This window comes from Andrena cerasifolii, chromosome 8, assembly GCF_050908995.1.
Source record: "Andrena cerasifolii isolate SP2316 chromosome 8, iyAndCera1_principal, whole genome shotgun sequence".
NCBI classification, from domain to species: domain Eukaryota; kingdom Metazoa; phylum Arthropoda; class Insecta; order Hymenoptera; family Andrenidae; genus Andrena; species Andrena cerasifolii.
This window is the reverse complement of record NC_135125.1, coordinates 8,188,528-8,206,674: the sequence shown is the minus strand read 5'-3', so window position 1 is coordinate 8,206,674 and position 18,147 is coordinate 8,188,528. Positions and strand designations below refer to the sequence as shown.

The window sequence follows — 18,147 nt, the reverse complement described above, 5'->3', positions numbered from 1 at the left end:
CAAAAATTTTCAGAATGCACAAAATTGGCTTTGTAACAGGAGAACATGATGTCGAAAGAGGTGGCATTAAGTAACGTCTTCGGAGAGAGAATCGAGGATGCCTTCGAAGCTGAAATTCAGAATACCTCTTTTCGCTTCATGTTCTCCTGATACCTGGGCCAAAATATGGCGAAAATTTTCAGATATCTCTAAAATCAGGCTTCCTAACAGGATAACATGACGTGGAAAGAGGTAGCGCAAAGTAATGTCTCTGAAGAGAAGTAGAAGCCTTGAACGAAAGTCGATAGAGTTTGAGAGTAGTGAATGGCATATTTAAAGTAGTGCTTTAATGCGAAGATTTTTAAAACCACTCTGCGTGGAAGGATCTTTTTAGGTGTTCTTTTTAGCATGTCTTTTATATGTGATTTGGAATAGGAAGGAGTAAGTAGTGCTCGTTAAATAAAAAAACTCTTTTACCACTTAGCTGCAATTTATTCAAATAAGTGAAATGCAATACAATGAAATGTTACAAGTGTAACTGGGTAATTCGGCTGAAGCAGTAGCTTGTGCAAATTTCATCTCAATGAACACAGTTGAAAATGCAGCCGGTTTAACGTCTTTTATGTAAAAATTCCTTACCTGTAAAACAGAAATATACACGATTAATAATCGCTCTAGTTACAGTATGTCAAATTAGTTACATCGCATCGGCACACTCTAAACTCTAAATATGTCACACATATACAAGCACGCACCCACGCACAGCATTTCAACAGATTTCAGAGTACGTAGTTGCTGATTTGGCCGCTGCTCGTGTCGCACCCAACGTTACCGACTTATTCTAAAATAAGATTACAGTGCTACGAGTGGTAGGAATTAATATTAAATCTTACCGGAACATATAAAATCTAAAACGACTAATTTCAATCAACATGTTGCACAATAAAATTATTCCCTTTACTAATATATTTTCATACGTGACAAAATGTTGTAACGTTTCTCCCATTTTCAATAATAGACAAGTCATGTTACTAAAAATATTTTTCTTCTTACAGGTTTTAACTTCGGAATATTTCGACGGAATGATGGAAACCTTGATAGTAATCACAAGAAAATAGTGACTTTATATACCTTATACTTTATTGTAACACTGTAAAGGCCTTTTATGCAAATAAAATGAAAGAAACTTGAAACAAACTGTATTATTATTCAGAAATACCTTTTACATATTCCTATCCAAATTTCAAATATCTATGGTATTTCCTTAAGAATACCATAGATTTCCTTTGTTAATAAGTCGATATTGAAGAAAATTTTGCAACTAATGCCCATGGAATACTATTCAGAAATTACAAGCTTCGAGTCTTTCAAAAGCATCACATTAACCGAGAACTGTTTAAAGGCCCATGAAAGGCGTAGCTCTTGTTTGCTACTTTAAGGCGATGCCTTCGAAGCTGAAATTCAGAATACCTCTTTTCGCTTCATGTTCTCCTGATACCTGGGCCAAAATCTGGAGAAAATTTTCAGAATGCACAAAATTGGGCTTCGTAACAGGATAACATGACGTCGAAAGAGGTGGCACTAAGTAACGTCTTCGGAGAGAGAATCGAGGATGCCTTCGAAGCTGAAATTCAGAATACCTCTTTTCGCTTCATGTTCTCCTGATACCTGGGCCAAAATCTGGCAAAAATTTTCAGAATGCACAAAATTGGCTTTGTAACAGGAGAACATGATGTCGAAAGAAGTGGCACTAAGTAACGTCTTCGGAGAGAGAATCGAGGATGCCTTCGAAGCTGAAATTCAGAATACCTCTTTTCGCTTCATGTTCTCCTGATACCTGGGCCAAAATCTGGCAAAAATTTTCAGAATGCACAAAATTGGCTTTGTAACAGGAGAACATGATGTCGAAAGAGGTGGCACTAAGTAACGTCTTCGGAGAGTGAATCGAGGATGCCTTCGAAGCTGAAATTCAGAATACCTCTTTTCGCTTCATGTTCTCCTGATACCTGGGCCAAAATCTGGCAAAAATTTTCAGAATGCACAAAATTGGGCTTTGTAACAGGAGAACATGCCGTCGAAAGAGATGGCACTAAGTAACGTCTCCGGAGAGAGAATCGAGGATGCCTTCGAAGCTGAAATTCAGAATACCTCTTTTCGCTTCATGTTCTCCTGATACCTGGGCCAAAATCTGGCAAAAATTTTCAGAATGCACAAAATTGGCTTTGTAACAGGAGAACATGATGTCGAAAGAGGTGGCACTAAGTAACGTCTCCGGAGAGAGAATCGAGGATGCCTTCGCAGCTGAAATTCAGAATACCTCTTTTCGCTTTATGTTCTCCTGATACCTGGGCCAAAATCTGGCAAAAATTTTCAGAATGCACAAAATTGGCTTTGTAACAGGAGAACATGATGTCGAAAGAGGTGGCACTAAGTAACGTCTTCGGAGAGAGAATCGAGGATGCCTTCGAAGCTGAAATTCAGAATACCTCTTTTCGCTTCATGTTCTCCTGATACCTGGGCCAAAATCTGGCAAAAATTTTCAGAATGCACAAAATTGGGCTTTGTAACAGGAGAACATGCCGTCGAAAGAGATGGCACAAAGTAATGTCTCCGGAGAGAGAATCGAGGATGCCTTCGCAGCTGAAATTCAGAATACCTCTTTTCGCTTCATGTTCTCCTGATACCTTGGGCCAAAATCTGGCAAAAATTTTCAGAATGCACAAAATTGGGCTTTGTAACAGGAAAACATGCCGTCGAAAGAGGTGGCACTAAGTAACGTCTTCGGAGAGAGAATCGAGGATGCCTTCGCAGCTGAAATTCAGAATACCTCTTTTCGCTTCATGTTCTCCTGATACCTGGGCCAAAATCTGGCAAAAATTTTCAGAATGCACAAAATTGGCTTTGTAACAGGAGAACATGATGTCGAAAGAGGTGGCACTAAGTAACGTCTTCGGAGAGAGAATCGAGGATGCCTTCGCAGCTGAAATTCAGAATACCTCTTTTCGCTTCATGTTCTCCTGATACCTGGGCCAAAATCTGGCAAAAATTTTCAGAATGCACAAAATTGGCTTTGTAACAGGAGAACATGATGTCGAAAGAGGTGGCACTAAGTAACGTCTTCGGAGAGAGAATCGAGGATGCCTTCGAAGCTGAAATTCAGAATACCTCTTTTCGCTTCATGTTCTCCTGATACCTGGGCCAAAATATGGCGAAAATTTTCAGATATCTCTAAAATCAGGCTTCCTAACAGGATAACATGACGTGGAAAGAGGTAGCGCAAAGTAATGTCTCTGAAGAGAAGTAGAAGCCTTGAACGAAAGTCGATAGAGTTTGAGAGTAGTGAATGGCATATTTAAAGTAGTGCTTTAATGCGAAGATTTTTAAAACCACTCTGCGTGGAAGGATCTTTTTAGGTGTTCTTTTTAGCATGTCTTTTATATGTGATTTGGAATAGGAAGGAGTAAGTAGTGCTCGTTAAATAAAAAAACTCTTTTACCACTTAGCTGCAATTTATTCAAATAAGTGAAATGCAATACAATGAAATGTTACAAGTGTAACTGGGTAATTCGGCTGAAGCAGTAGCTTGTGCAAATTTCATCTCAATGAACACAGTTGAAAATGCAGCCGGTTTAACGTCTTTTATGTAAAAATTCCTTACCTGTAAAACAGAAATATACACGATTAATAATCGCTCTAGTTACAGTATGTCAAATTAATTACATCGCATCGGCACACTCTAAACTCTAAATATGTCACACATATACAAGCACGCACCCACGCACAGCATTTCAACAGATTTCAGAGTACGTAGTTGCTGATTTGGCCGCTGCTCGTGTCGCACCCAACGTTACCGACTTATTCTAAAATAAGATTACAGTGCTACGAGTGGTAGGAATTAATATTAAATCTTACCGGAACATATAAAATCTAAAACGACTAATTTCAATCAACATGTTGCACAATAAAATTATTCCCTTTACTAATATATTTTCATACGTGACAAAATGTTGTAACGTTTCTCCCATTTTCAATAATAGACAAGTCATGTTACTAAAAATATTTTTCTTCTTACAGGTTTTAACTTCGGAATATTTCGACGGAATGATGGAAACCTTGATAGTAATCACAAGAAAATAGTGACTTTATATACCTTATACTTTATTGTAACACTGTAAAGGCCTTTTATGCAAATAAAATGAAAGAAACTTGAAACAAACTGTATTATTATTCAGAAATACCTTTTACATATTCCTATCCAAATTTCAAATATCTATGGTATTTCCTTAAGAATACCATAGATTTCCTTTGTTAATAAGTCGATATTGAAGAAAATTTTGCAACTAATGCCCATGGAATACTATTCAGAAATTACAAGCTTCGAGTCTTTCAAAAGCATCACATTAACCGAGAACTGTTTAAAGGCCCATGAAAGGCGTAGCTCTTGTTTGCTACTTTAAGGCGATGCCTTCGAAGCTGAAATTCAGAATACCTCTTTTCGCTTCATGTTCTCCTGATACCTGGGCCAAAATCTGGAGAAAATTTTCAGAATGCACAAAATTGGGCTTCGTAACAGGATAACATGACGTCGAAAGAGGTGGCACTAAGTAACGTCTTCGGAGAGAGAATCGAGGATGCCTTCGAAGCTGAAATTCAGAATACCTCTTTTCGCTTCATGTTCTCCTGATACCTGGGCCAAAATCTGGCAAAAATTTTCAGAATGCACAAAATTGGCTTTGTAACAGGAGAACATGATGTCGAAAGAGGTGGCACTAAGTAACGTCTTCGGAGAGAGAATCGAGGATGCCTTCGAAGCTGAAATTCAGAATACCTCTTTTCGCTTCATGTTCTCCTGATACCTGGGCCAAAATCTGGCAAAAATTTTCAGAATGCACAAAATTGGGCTTTGTAACAGGAGAACATGCCGTCGAAAGAGATGGCACAAAGTAATGTCTTCGGAGAGAGAATCGAGGATTTCTAGATTTAGCGATCATTTATTCGGACAGTGTACTATATAAGAGATCGTTGCCTAGGTAAGCACAGTTGATAAAATGAGGGATAAAAGCTGATAACGTAGCTTCAATATATAAAATCGGAAAGTTATTGAATTCGTAAGGTTTATCAAATGATCGATTCATTTCATCTCCACATTCCACTTGTATTATAATTCACGTCTCATAGCAGTGTTACATGTAAATATACTGACAGTTACATTCATTTGATTCGTTACACACAATAGGACATAAATAAGAACTTGTACAAAAAAAAATGCACCGTATCGTTTATTTATCAAATTCGAAATGTGACTCGTGACGAATGTTCAATATAAATAAATTCGCGGCAGCAGTATATCGTAGAAAAATACGATTGTACTTCTCTTTAAATCAATTTTTTTTTTTGCTAAATTCATTAAAATAAATATCCCGTTAGCAGGGATACTGGGCGTGTTGGAATTACAAATATTTCGAGTATGTTGCGTGAAATATAGGAATATTTAACGCAAAATTATGCACCACCAGCGTTTAGTATATTGTAAGAAATTCATTCCCGGCTTTTAAACGTATAAAGATTTACAAAAACTTCTTAATAGTATTTTATATGAGCTGCTATTCAACTTATCGGCGCGATCGGTTCTCACTCTTCCAGGAAGAAATATTGACCAGCTTTCTTTTGTTCCAGGTCCTATCGAGAAAATATTATCAATATTTCGTATTCGTTTGCACGTCGAACTGTATGAGAATTTAAAATTACGTACTTTCACAGACTGGCTCTTGTTAATCCTCGGTCTAAAATTGTTCGGGTCTCTTCTGAAAGTGATGCCTAGGAGTTCCAAGAATCTGTTCATACCGTTTAATAAAGATTGCGGACTATGAGCCGTGGTTTCCAAAGATGGTGTGCCAGAAAATACTATTACACGGTCAGCCAAATACGTAGCCATGATGAAGTCGTGCTCTACTACGAATCCCGTTTTCTTCGCATGCAATATAAACCTAGAATAACGACAAGTTTTAATAATTCCTTAAATACGGGCATCGCTGTCTTCTACTCCAAGGCAATAATTACCGTTTTATTACTTTAGCCGCGACTAAACGTTGCTCGGAGTCCAAATAGGCAGAAGGTTCGTCGATCAAGTAAACATCGGCAGGCTTTCCAAGACACAAAGCTAAAGCCACTCGTTGCAACTCTCCTCCGGAAAGATTCTGCACCTCTTGATCCATGATGTCGTCTATCTTTAATGGCTTCATTACGTCCGTCACGAACTGGGGATGGACATAAGCATCCCTGACTTTCTCATGCAACAACTGCCGCACGATGCCTTGAGATTTAGGACTTATCTTCTGTGGTTTGTAACTAATGTGAAGTTGAGGGATACTTCCTGTAAAAGTCGATATTATTTAAAGCATCTAATTGGAAACAGATAACCTTACGTCTCTAATTCATCTCTCGCTTAGACTTGGTGGGAATCTAGTTTAATAAAATTATAAAGTAAAATTTGTTAAGATGTGGATAACAATAATGATTAGGTATTAATAAAAGGAAGACTTGTATGCTTATTATGTATCTCCAAATTCACAATGAAATACAATTATTTCATAAATTTAGCACAATGTGAAACGGCTTTAAAACATGAAAATTCGCGACTAATAAATGTGAAATTTATTTGGGTGATTATGCAGAAAAGGTATTCCAGCACCGATTTCAATGATTTTTGAATATGTTATCAGGGGCACAATTTTCAACAACTTTTTCCTAGTTTTCGAGATAATCACAAAAGACACTTGCCGTTAGTTGGCTATTAAAATGAAGTTCCTAATATTAAGGGGTCATTCTACAGAGGCATTTTGTAGGGAGCGCAGACGCTCGGTCTCTATAAATGAAAACTTTGATCGCGTTTTTCTCGAAACGTCATTTGTCCACATCGTGAAGATAAAATCTCAAAATCCGATTGCTTTATAAATTTTACTGCTTATTCTGCACACCTGAAACTCTCGCAGGGACTACAACCAAGTATTTTCATTGAGTCTAACCTACTTTTAAAATCGAAAATAGCAACAGAAAAAAGCCGAAAAAACATTTTTCTTGCATTTTGCCCACCATTTTGCTAATTTTTAAGATAATTCACTAATTATAGTCCGAGCGACAGCGACAGTCATACTAATCAAGAATCTGTTTGGATTTTAAGGTTCAGATAAGTTGAAATCGCCTTCACGATCGAGGCATGAATTTTTAAACATGTCATCAAAAGACCGCTTTCAAAAGCATTTGAAAAGCAATAATTTGATTACTTTTATATTTTCTATTAACTGTAGAAATGTAGTTTAATAAATAGAAAAAAGTTTTATTCCATTACTGTAATTATTTTCGTCGCAATAAATTTCTGAAAATCGCTGAATTTATCGGCGCGCTAACCGGAATGATCCCTTAAAGCTCTTTCAATAGAAGTAAAATTGAATCTCACTCACCAGAGCCATCATCCGGTGGCAGATTACCAGCCAACATTCTAATGAACGTCGTTTTCCCTGTCCCATTTTCACCGAGCAACACAAGAATCTCCGAATCCGTAAACTGACCTTTCTCGACGTGTAACCGAAACGAGCCCATTGTCTTTACCATTGCAGGATATTCGTAGTGATTCATACGTTTCACCTCCTCCTCAGTGGCACTCTCCGCCACTTTAAAAACAAGAGATTCCTCGCGGAATCTCAGATTCTCCGTCGGTACGAAACCGTCAAGGAAAATGTTTATGCCTTCTCTCACGGAGAACGGCATAGTGACGACGCCGTAAGCTCCGGGAACACCGTAAAGGCAACATATGAAGTCTGACAAATAGTCCAGAACTGATAAATCGTGTTCCACTACTATTATAAACCTGTGGAGTTGCAACAATGCCGTTAGTTTTTATAGAAAATCTACGATTACATTACGTAAATACTAATTGCTTACTTGTCGGGATGAATGAGAGATCGGATAGTTACGGCAGCATTGAGACGCTGTTTCACATCTAAATATGAAGACGGCTCGTCGAACATAAAAATGTCTCCGTCCTGAATGCACACCATAGCACAAGCGAATCGTTGAAGCTCCCCGCCAGAAAGTGCTTCGATGCCTCTGTCGCGTATATGTAACAAATCTGAACAGCAATTGTTAGCCATTAAAAATCAGTCTCTTATTCGATTCCTCTACTACAGGCTTGGGAATTAAGTGAACTTGGCGGCCGATTTTCAGAGGCGCCGCGCGTATTGGTCCCCTAGGCGCTTGGAGCGCTTCAGGCCCGTACCATATGAACCGTGCGTGGCGCATTACGGCGACATTGTATCAATAGGTTTCCACATCCCAGAGAGCACAATTGTCGATGCATTTTTGTTTTGTCAACGCGCCACGCGCGGCTCACGTGGTACGGGCCTGAGGAGCTCCAAGCAGCTAGGCCAACGCGGGGGCCAAGGCGCGCGGCGGGAGAAAGGAGCCGTTGCCTCTGAAAATCGGCCGCCAAGTTCACTTAATTCCCAAGCCTGCTCTACTACCTTAATCACTTTCCCGTCTTTAACTTACCTAACATTCTACAAATATCTAATTGATTTTTACACTCGTCCTTCTTATCCAGGAGTTGTTGCACAGTGCCTTTCACAGCTTTAGGGATCTGATCTACGTATTGAGGCTTGATGAGAGCTTTCAAATCATCTTCCAATATCTTGGTGAAGTAATTCTGCAATTCACTGCCCCTGAAGTGGCTCAAGATTTCTGTCCAATCTGGTGGATCCTGAATTAACGAAATCGACAAAGAAAATTCTATAAGCTTCCAGGAAAGTTGCTTATATAATTTGAAGCATAAAGTGTGCGTACGGTAAATCTTCCCAAGTTCGGCTTCTGCTTTCCTGCTAAAATTTTCAGAGCAGTTGATTTACCAATCCCATTGGTCCCAACTAAACCTAGCACTTCCCCGGGACGTGGAATAGGCAGTCTATGCAGTTTAAATGAATTCTTTGAGTAACGGTGCGTAGTTTCTTTCTCTAAATTACTAGGAAGGTTAATGATAGATATTGCCTCGAACGGACATTTCTGAAAACAAAAGTCACGTTATGTTTCAAGCAATAATGAATTTAACATCTTATCCTCGGGCACTTTCGCGAGCTTCAGAGAAACGATACAATAAACTTCTTAATAGTTAAAATAACATTTACTAATTACTCAAGGGTGCTACCGGCTTGAAGTACAATAGTTAAATAATTATTAATGGTAAAAACACGAGGTACGTAGTAGCCCGACAATGAAACGCTAGCTCTTGCGCTCTTGTACGCACTTATAAGAATTTTTCAGCATACCTTAACGCAAATACCACATCCAATACATAATTCTTCTGAAATAGACGCTATTTTACTATTAGGAGTAACTTCTATGCAAAGTTTTCCCATCCGCACAACTGGGCAAGATCTCTTGCATTCTTGCCTGCACCGCTTCGGTTTGCACTTGTCCGAATTGACGATAGCTATACGAGTCAGGCGGTCCGTTTCCTCCATAGACTTTTTCGGCGGCATGATGATATTTTATATCTAGCTACCTGAAAATTCAAAGTTGCCTTAATAACGCGTGTTCCGAATTTTTCATGGATCGGCATTGATTCGGTGATGTAATCAGAATGGGTGTGAAAACGTGATTGTTTTAACGTGTACAAAAATATCTCAAAAGGACTTGGCTTAAAGAAACTTTAATGTTCTAAAAAATGTTGGGTAATTACGAATAAATGCTTAATAAATTATATTCTAAACTAATTGAATGTCCTCCTGATAAAGAGGAATTTCTTTTAAACGATGAATATTATTAACCAACTAGAACTTAAAAAATAATTCAACATATGTTTTACTCATATCCTCTTAACAAATAATTAATTACTCGTCTCATTAAACTGCAAAATGGAAAAGACCGATTTAATGGTAAGTAGCTCATAAAAAAATTTAGATATATATTTGCGACCGCTGTGAACGTGTAATTACACTAGAATATAATTCCCGAATTCACCACGCGATTCTAACCTCGTTCAATTATTCATAGAACATACTTGCCGAAAAGTATTTCGCGAGAATATCACATAATGAACGAAATTAATTCGTTACGCATGTATCATATTATTTTGGATTATTTAATAGCCACCGTCCACAAATACATACCTGTCAAAACCAAAAACGTGGAGGGAAGCATGGAAACCCCTTTGCAACCTTTTCGAAGGAGTTCCGCACTCGCACACCACCACCGCATGCCTCGCTTTCGATCATAGAGCACAGGGATGTAGACTATGCACTCGATATTGAAGTGCAAGTCTAACTTGTAAATTAATTTTAAATACCGTTCGGTTCTAATCGTCATAAATAACAGAGGAAACAAATTACTGCCAGATTTTATTAAATTAATCGAAATGTACTATGCAATTTTCAAATAATAATTTATAAATCGATCAATTAACAAAAGTAGTCTTTATGCTATATTTATTCGTTTGATCCTTCCATTAATTTATGCAAGAGAAATTATATTTCAGTATAAAATAACATTTCTTCGGAGCACTAAATGTTATAGAGAAGAATAATCGTGTGAACCTTTCATTAATATGTGGAAGAGAAATTACCTATTTCAGTAAAACAACATTTCTTCGGAACTTTACCTATATAGGAAATAAATGCAACGAATTGCTATCTGGGAAGTTAGGTTAGTTTTTTATTTTCTCCCAGCTTACATTTTCTTATAAGACTAGCAGATGGCATTTGGGAAATTATAATTACGAATCTGAGGATTGTTGCGGTGTGTTGCTCGTTGGTGTGTTGCGTGATCACGCGAATGTAGCTACGGGAATGAATATAATCGATATGTGAATTAGGAGCGAAGTTTAAAAGCAGACATTTGCGTGTGATCAAGGAGAGTATTGTTAAGAATACGCGACACGGGTGGCATGCGTGGGAAAGATCTTATGCAGAGTCTCAATTAGTAAACCCCGAAACGAATCGCGAGTTTCTTCTAAGTCACGTAATCTTTTGAGAAAGCCCTGTTCTTTGTTTAGTCTTTAGGAATGTCGATTGACTCCAGAAGTGTTGGAGACGTTAACCCCTCAACGATCACCTCAGTATCTGGTACGGACCCTCCGTTTTCCACTGGTCCTTAAAGGTCTGCGCACACATATCAGTTCCGTATTAGCACCCTCTACGCCCCTCTTCTTTTTACCACTGGCACGACGAAACGGTACTGACACGCGGAACTGATATGTGTGCACAGACCTTTAAGCCGTATTTCCTATATCGACCGGGAAAACAGTGGAGGTTTTCGTTCCGAGGGCCCCATAAATTTCCTTCAAGGGTTATTTTCTCGATCCTCGGAGTAGAGTATACTTTCTCTTCCCACGTGGGCACCCCGCTGCATAACGGAAAAACGCGCTTCCACCGAGTTTCCACCACAACCCGAAGACGGAAAGAAAGATAGACGCCGATTCGCGGGAGCGGACGGACATCCGAAGGACAGCTTGCATCTGACGCATCCTCCATCCTGATTGGACTACGAAGATCTATGGGAGGACTAGGAGGACTTGGCCAATGACTTCCGCGAAGACCTCGGAGAATACTTCGAAACGCTGCATGCATTCTGTTATTAACTGCTTTCTTGAACAGTTCGAACCGATATCGAGAATAAAACTCCAAAGTTTAACTTACAAATTGGCATTTTCTTATTTCCGCTACGCAATCTGGTGGCAAAAATTAATATTGGGAATTTCGACTGTTTGATGATCGATTTTGTAAAATTTAACAGACTATTTAATGACAAAAACATTATTGCACTGTTTCGATACTTGTGTGTATTGAATTCGCTCTCACAGAAATTCCCAATAGTTCTCCTTGTACTTTGTTTTATTTGAAACACCCGCACTCCGACGAGCAGAGCGGTTCAGCGCTATACGGGCACCAACCCTCGTTAGTATCTGAAAATTTCCTCGGAATCGCGCGATAGGATTCGGGTGTTTCCAAAGATTGTACGCGTCGCGCCACCTAGCTACGTGTACTGCATCTCACATGAAACATTATAAAGATTCATTCTGAAGTTTTAAGCATATAATAATAGCAATTATATCTGCAATCCACTATCTCCTAGTAAGTACCATCTTAAAACTCTGTTTCGTTCCATTGTCAGAGATTTTCAATCGTAGCCTGTTTAAGCAATACTAATTGAAATTTATAAATGAACATTGTACCCTAACCGTACATAGTTTTAAAACAGGTGTCAAGTGACAGCTCTCACTGCTCCTTTCATTCGCACAGTTTACCTCCTTAATGAAACACGCACGATAATTTAATATACTATAACGCAGTGCATTATTCATACGCAACATTTTTCTGTTTACGTATGCCAATTTTTACTGACTCGAGCGTTATAAAAAAATGGCGGTAGCGCGTAAACATTTTCTTCTTTTTACAAAACTCCCCATTTTCGGCGAAGTTCACCAATCATTTCGTTATAATAATTTCTCGTACAATATCTACGAAGTCACAGTGGTTTTAACATTCTACTTGAATGCACATTTCAGTAACATTTTTTACTAATTCTTAATCCACTCTAATCAGATTTTATTTCGGGATATACATCATTGCTGGCCTCTGTAAAATTTCGAGGAAGCTTTTAAGCGATCTATGTGACGAATTATTTTCTAACTGAAATCTTTCGAACAGTTAGTGGGTCGAGTGGAATGGAACGAAGTATTCATGAAATGTTGAAGGATGCTCCAGCTTTGAATGACAGCGACAGTGCAGTACACGGTGGCACTCCACCACCCCATGTACCGAATAATTGTAGCAACGATACTCAATCCAGACCAGCTACGATAAATTTAACATTGGCTAGTCCTACATCGCAAATGTGTAGGTATCATAGTTATTACACTGCGTTCATCCTAGGAGTAACCTGGTTCCGCGGAGCATTCGCTCTGAGGTGGCGTTGCAACGTCCTCCTGTCGATTGGCAGGAAACTGGCAGGGAACGCAGTATGATCAAGCGAGACTCTTAGACTGAACGCAGCATACTGTCGTTTGCAGAAAAGAAGGAACCCGGACGCCAAGCGGAGCAAGGGGTCTACTTTGTTCGCATTAGCCCCTGCCTATGTTTCGTTCCCTTACTTTGTATTCGTCAAAGTAGCAAAGTAGCCCCGCTTAGCGTCCGGGTTCCTTCTTTCCTGCAAACGACAGTGCAAAGGTATTAAAAATTATATTAATACGTTTGTGAATCTAACAGCTGTGACGGTATCTCCAAATACGCCTATTCAAAATGGCGATACCCAAACGATGCGTACTGCGCAGAGTAAAATCGAGAGTATTAAAAACTGGAGTATTTCTACCTATAAGTGTACAAAACAGTTAATGTATGAGAAACTGGGAAAAACATCTCGTACTGTGGATTCAGGTAAGTTCAGATTCTACTCTATGTAAAAGCACTTAGAATTGCACGTTGTAATTGTAATGTATGTTCGTTTTCAGAGCTCGAAACACAAATTGAATTACTGCGAGACACACAAAGAAAGTATTGCAATGTCTTGCGACTATCTAGAGCTTTAGCTTCTCATTTCCATCACGTCGTTCAAACACAACATGCCCTAGGGGAAGCGTTTTCTGAACTAGCTCAAAAGTCTCCAGAGTTGCAAGAAGAGTTTCTGTATAACTCTGAGACTCAAAGAAACTTGACTAAAAATGGTGAAACGTTATTAGGGGCCTTAAATTTCTTTGTTTCTTCCGTAAATACACTTTGTAATAAAACTATCGAAGACACCCTGCTTACGGTGCGGCAATATGAAACGGCCAGGTATTATTAAATGTAAAAGCTAGAACTGGAACATCTTGAAAGCCTCTCGTAGTTTTAGCATTTTTAAAAATATTAATTTTATTCGCAGAATAGAATACGACGCCTACAGAACGGATCTCGAAGCACTGGCGCAGGCAACAAAATCTGATGGCACTAACGCCGGGAGATTGGAAGAGGCGCAAGCCAATTACGAGGAACATAAACAGAATTTTGAGAAATTACGCTCAGATGTCTCGATAAAACTGAAATTTTTAGACGAAAATAGAGTATGTTTCTATTTCTCGCAATTTCTCTTCCAAATGCCTTGCGCCTGTTTTCATGAAAATTTTATTACAGATCAAGGTAATGCATAAGCAGTTACTGCTATTTCATAATGCAGTGTCTGCCTATTTCTCTGGAAATCAGACTGCATTGGAAGCAACGCTGAAGCAGTTTAATATAAAGGTCAAGTCACCGAACTCGTCTCTACCATCGTGGCTCGAACAGTAGTTACAGTAGAATGAATAAATGCAAATATTTTGAAGGAGACGAAGAGAAAGATGCGTTCGTCTACGCGAAGTTTTCGAGCGACCGACTAAGTGACAAGGTAGATCATTCTTCAGACTTTTAAAAATGTGTTAAAAGGTATTGCTGTCAAGTAATTTGTCAGTGCAAATGATTTCTGAAATAAGTATCGATTACGACAAAAACAGACTGAATTTTTTTCCGTATACGTAATGCTTTAAATATTGATCAGTATCCATTATATGTGCCGCGTGGCACGACGCATCGATGCATCTTAATCATATGAATAGAACTTACGTGCAACACTTCGCGAGAATTAAGAACATGTCTGATAAGAGATTTGGTAAAAGTTTTCTTTATTTAGTGATGCTTGTGAAACTATAAAGGCAATAGATATTTAATTTTTATATCTGACTTCTTAGAGAAGTCGCAAATGTAAATTGTACATGAAATATCATGATGAACCGAGCTTTGAATTTTACAGTATATGTAAAACAGTATTGGTTGTTTATATTACATTTTGCACCAACATTATACTAGTAATGAAATTATAAACAGTTTACATATTCTGTTGTACTTTTCATTCCATTTTAAATATCGACGTACCGATTGAATTTTTATTTACGGTACATTGAGAATCAATCTTCCTAAATACAGATTTATTTGTGTACTGCATTGAATCTATTCGATTGAAAACGGAAAAAGATTTTATGGGAATTTTAACACTTCCGAATATACATATGTTAAATTTTCAATATTTGTATATTTAAATTGCCATATATATCGGCATTATCATTATCTTCCTACGTTTACTGATTTTTATACCGAAATTAACTGTTCTTAAGTGGCCACGAATGAAATAACTTTTGAACCGGCCATGTGATCTAATCTTACGTTTAAATCAACTTAAATACTCTTCTTATGATTTTATTTAATATGCATAAGAAGCTGCTTATAATTAAATTCACTTAGTTTTATAATTTTCTTAATCAAAAGTAATCTATTAAATAGTATTCATATCTTTATAACAAAGATACAAATGTATACAGAGCATGTACGTTTGTAAAATTAATTGTATTACAGCAAAATGTAATATGTGACGTGTGATTATAATTTATTTTACAGAAATACTTTCGAGTATTTCGATGAAAGAAACGCGTGTACGAATAATTCTTTTGTAATAGCTATAGTAATGTTTCATTACATACAATCATTTTCTATTGAAAATATTTGTATTTTAAGAAGGAAGTATCGAATCGTTGCAAAACTGAACTAGTCATATTCTCTAAGGCTTAAAGTCTAAGTGAACACTTAAAAAATTATGCGAATGGAAATTGTACTTTACATTTAATTTCATGTGTTGACTTTATAGTCTATTTTAAGGCAACAATACATAGAATCTGCACTAAGCACTGCAGATCATTATGCTTTACACATAGAAAATTTTTAATATAGCGGAAATAAATGTATGTACATTGTCACCACTGTTTGTTACTTACACTCATAGTTTACATTAGCATTGATAGTAATTTAAATTATAAAGAAATTACTCTATTTATATCGTAATATCATCAATACGTTTTATCATTATTTTTTGAAGTGTAATACTTCTAACGCGATCATATTGTAAACAGAGTTGGGCATTATTTATTCGAATAAAAAATTATTCGTTATTCTCGAATAACTTCAGTTTATTCGCAATTCTTATTCGAGATCGTTCAAATAAAAATTTATTCGACTAATGCTCAGCTCTGATTGTAAACCTTCGAATATACATAATGTAATATGTGTAAGCAAATCATATGTACACAATTCATAGTACATACAGTCTTCCCCGGATTATCGAGAAAGATGTGGGTCCGGGAAATTCTCGGGAAGCAAAACTGTAGGGTGGGTAGGTCTTTCCCGATAACCCGGGGAGAAAAGCATTTCAATAATCCGAGGAAGACTGTACTTCCAAAATTTCTGCAAATTCTCATAGTTGTAAAGCTACACTTATCTGTGGAATAGCAACAGGGATTAATAAGAATCATTGTCCATGACATAGCAATCGCGTTTATTTAATATGCAATCTTCAAAGATCGTTAAATGTTTCTTTTTCTTTCCTTTCCTTTCAAGCTTTTGCTATGATTGTACACAAAACATTCCACTACACGAGAAAAAAATTGTTAGGAATGTCTAGGCCAATACAAAGGTACTGTAATAAAATAACAATAAAGAGTCAGATATTTATTATTAAGGAATAAGAATGGAAAGGGACATCAAGTAACTTGCATTACTGAAGAATACAGTTTAAACGGTCTTTAATTTATAAACGTATCGTAGCTAATGTATTATGTTCCTAATCATGATGTTATTGTGTGTATATTATGTGTATACAAACTTCTAATAATAAATGAATGCTTATATACTTTGCTTTGTACAGATTTCTGAGCAATTAACAGTACTTTCTCTATCTGAATATTAGATTGTCATTTTAACGTTGAAAAATATAATTGTGGAGAAATAATTCGCTATAATTAGCTGCTTACTAATTACTCTGTGGATAGTGATTTATTCGTTGCAATATATTAAATTATCTTACACTGTATCAATATAAATATTCATTGACTTAAGTAACCGTTTTACGTCTTATTACTTGAAAGCATAACTTCCGTAAAACATGTAACGGACAATTTAACTGCACAGGATTATCTATGCTGCAACCTTGGGAACGCTCTCTTCCATCTGCAATTGTGGTTCTAACCCTGCCTGGGCAGGTTGTGCTTCTAACGCTGCCTGAGCAGCTTGTGCTTCTAACGCTGCCTGAGCGGTTTGCGCTTCCTCTATCCTCTTCCGTACAAAGATAGGCTGCACTTCCATAAATATTTCCATCATTTTATGATTCGCCTGAATATGTTTTTGCAAGCACTTTCTTAAGCAGATGTCCTGCAAAATAATGAGTTTAAAACGGTACTTCTACGCTTAAAAACTGTATGGTTTTATGTTATCTACTAGCTTTACTGCTTGGCTTCGCCAAAAATTTAGATTCTGATTTTATAAAAGAAAATTTTTTTTTTTTTTGGTGAAAATAATCACATTTATTTGGATTAACCACGCATAATGTGCTGAGGTACATTTCGTGACCTCCAAGTTTACCATTCAAAAGTTTTTAGGCGACAGACAAACATACGAAACACTTTCTGATTTATAGTATAAGATTTGTTTCAAATGTCCGCAGCGATCGACCTATTAACAGTTAACCCGCAATGAATGTTACGACGACCTACCATAATTCGCCGCTTTTGTGTGATTATGAAATTTTCGCAGCAAATGAACTCATTTCCATCCAGTTAACAGTATAGTTCATTCACGAAAGCAGCGGTGCACTACGAGTGTTTTTATTAGGAGACTTACCTCGTCGTTGGAAATATCCCTGGAAATAAATATATTCGTACACCTCTTGAAGCACGCCTCGGATATTTGATTATACAGAAGCAGAAAATCCTTGAACTACAAAATAACAGTCGTGTAAAAGCATCGTTTTACTCTGATTTAGTCGCGTGCGGAAATAGGTTAGGAGGTGATACTTAATTACTAAATATACAGTATTAACAGTAAGTACATTTCTTATGTGTGTACCGTCCATATCAGTATTACTACTTCCAAATCGAGTGACACGCTCGCAGCGTTCTAATATTCACAATTTCTTCTTTCGTTTAGGTTACAGTACACCATAGTCTTCAAATTCATAACGATACGACTTCTTTAATATCGACTATCGACACAACTTCCCATTCGATTTATCGTCGTTGCTCCATATCGAGAAGTGCGTACAATCGATAAGGTAATTTTCAATACAATTACG

General features: G+C 37.3%; 4 protein-coding genes across 5 annotated transcripts in view; 2 read left to right on the top strand and 2 right to left on the bottom strand.

Annotated features, from left to right (window-relative positions):
- Window positions 1-1,437, top strand: part of LOC143372472 (uncharacterized) — a 59,696-nt gene extending 58,259 nt beyond the window's left edge. Inside the window, exon 11 of the mRNA XM_076818650.1 lies at window positions 1,035-1,437. Within this exon, the coding sequence (XP_076674765.1) occupies window positions 1,035-1,097 (63 nt within the window). The 3' untranslated portion in view covers window positions 1,098-1,437. The remainder of the gene's footprint in view (window positions 1-1,034) is intronic.
- Window positions 1,438-5,113: 3,676 nt separating this feature from the next.
- On the bottom strand, window positions 5,114-10,270 carry Pix (ATP-binding cassette sub-family E member 1 pix). The gene is made up of 9 exons (XM_076817842.1): window positions 10,140-10,270; window positions 9,297-9,532; window positions 8,818-9,033; window positions 8,527-8,734; window positions 7,921-8,107; window positions 7,440-7,846; window positions 6,040-6,352; window positions 5,732-5,966; window positions 5,114-5,658 (listed from the first exon to the last, which is right to left on the bottom strand). The coding sequence occupies exons 2-9, from the start codon at window positions 9,507-9,509 to the stop codon at window positions 5,611-5,613; spliced, it is 1,827 nt and encodes a 608-aa protein (XP_076673957.1). The 5' UTR covers window positions 9,510-9,532; window positions 10,140-10,270; the 3' UTR covers window positions 5,114-5,610.
- A 1,691-nt stretch (window positions 10,271-11,961) lies between these two features.
- Arfip (ADP ribosylation factor interacting protein arfaptin) lies at window positions 11,962-16,710 on the top strand. Of its 2 annotated transcripts, XR_013086296.1 has the most exons (7): window positions 11,962-12,098; window positions 12,675-12,863; window positions 13,233-13,400; window positions 13,475-13,796; window positions 13,885-14,062; window positions 14,133-16,089; window positions 16,248-16,710. XR_013086296.1 is itself a non-coding variant. In XM_076818683.1 (6 exons), the coding sequence occupies exons 2-6, from the start codon at window positions 12,692-12,694 to the stop codon at window positions 14,283-14,285; spliced, it is 993 nt and encodes a 330-aa protein (XP_076674798.1). In that variant the 5' UTR covers window positions 11,962-12,098; window positions 12,675-12,691; the 3' UTR covers window positions 14,286-16,710. The 2 variants fall into 2 exon arrangements, 1 of the variants encoding a protein (XP_076674798.1); XM_076818683.1 differs by having other exon boundaries at window positions 14,133-16,710.
- On the bottom strand, window positions 16,587-18,081 carry LOC143372505 (mitochondrial import inner membrane translocase subunit Tim10 B). Its single transcript, XM_076818708.1, has 3 exons — window positions 17,905-18,081; window positions 17,697-17,792; window positions 16,587-17,228 (listed from the first exon to the last, which is right to left on the bottom strand). Exons 1-3 carry the CDS (start codon window positions 17,926-17,928, stop codon window positions 16,995-16,997), a joined length of 354 nt encoding a protein of 117 aa, XP_076674823.1. The 5' UTR covers window positions 17,929-18,081; the 3' UTR covers window positions 16,587-16,994.
- Window positions 18,082-18,147: the final 66 nt, after the last annotated feature.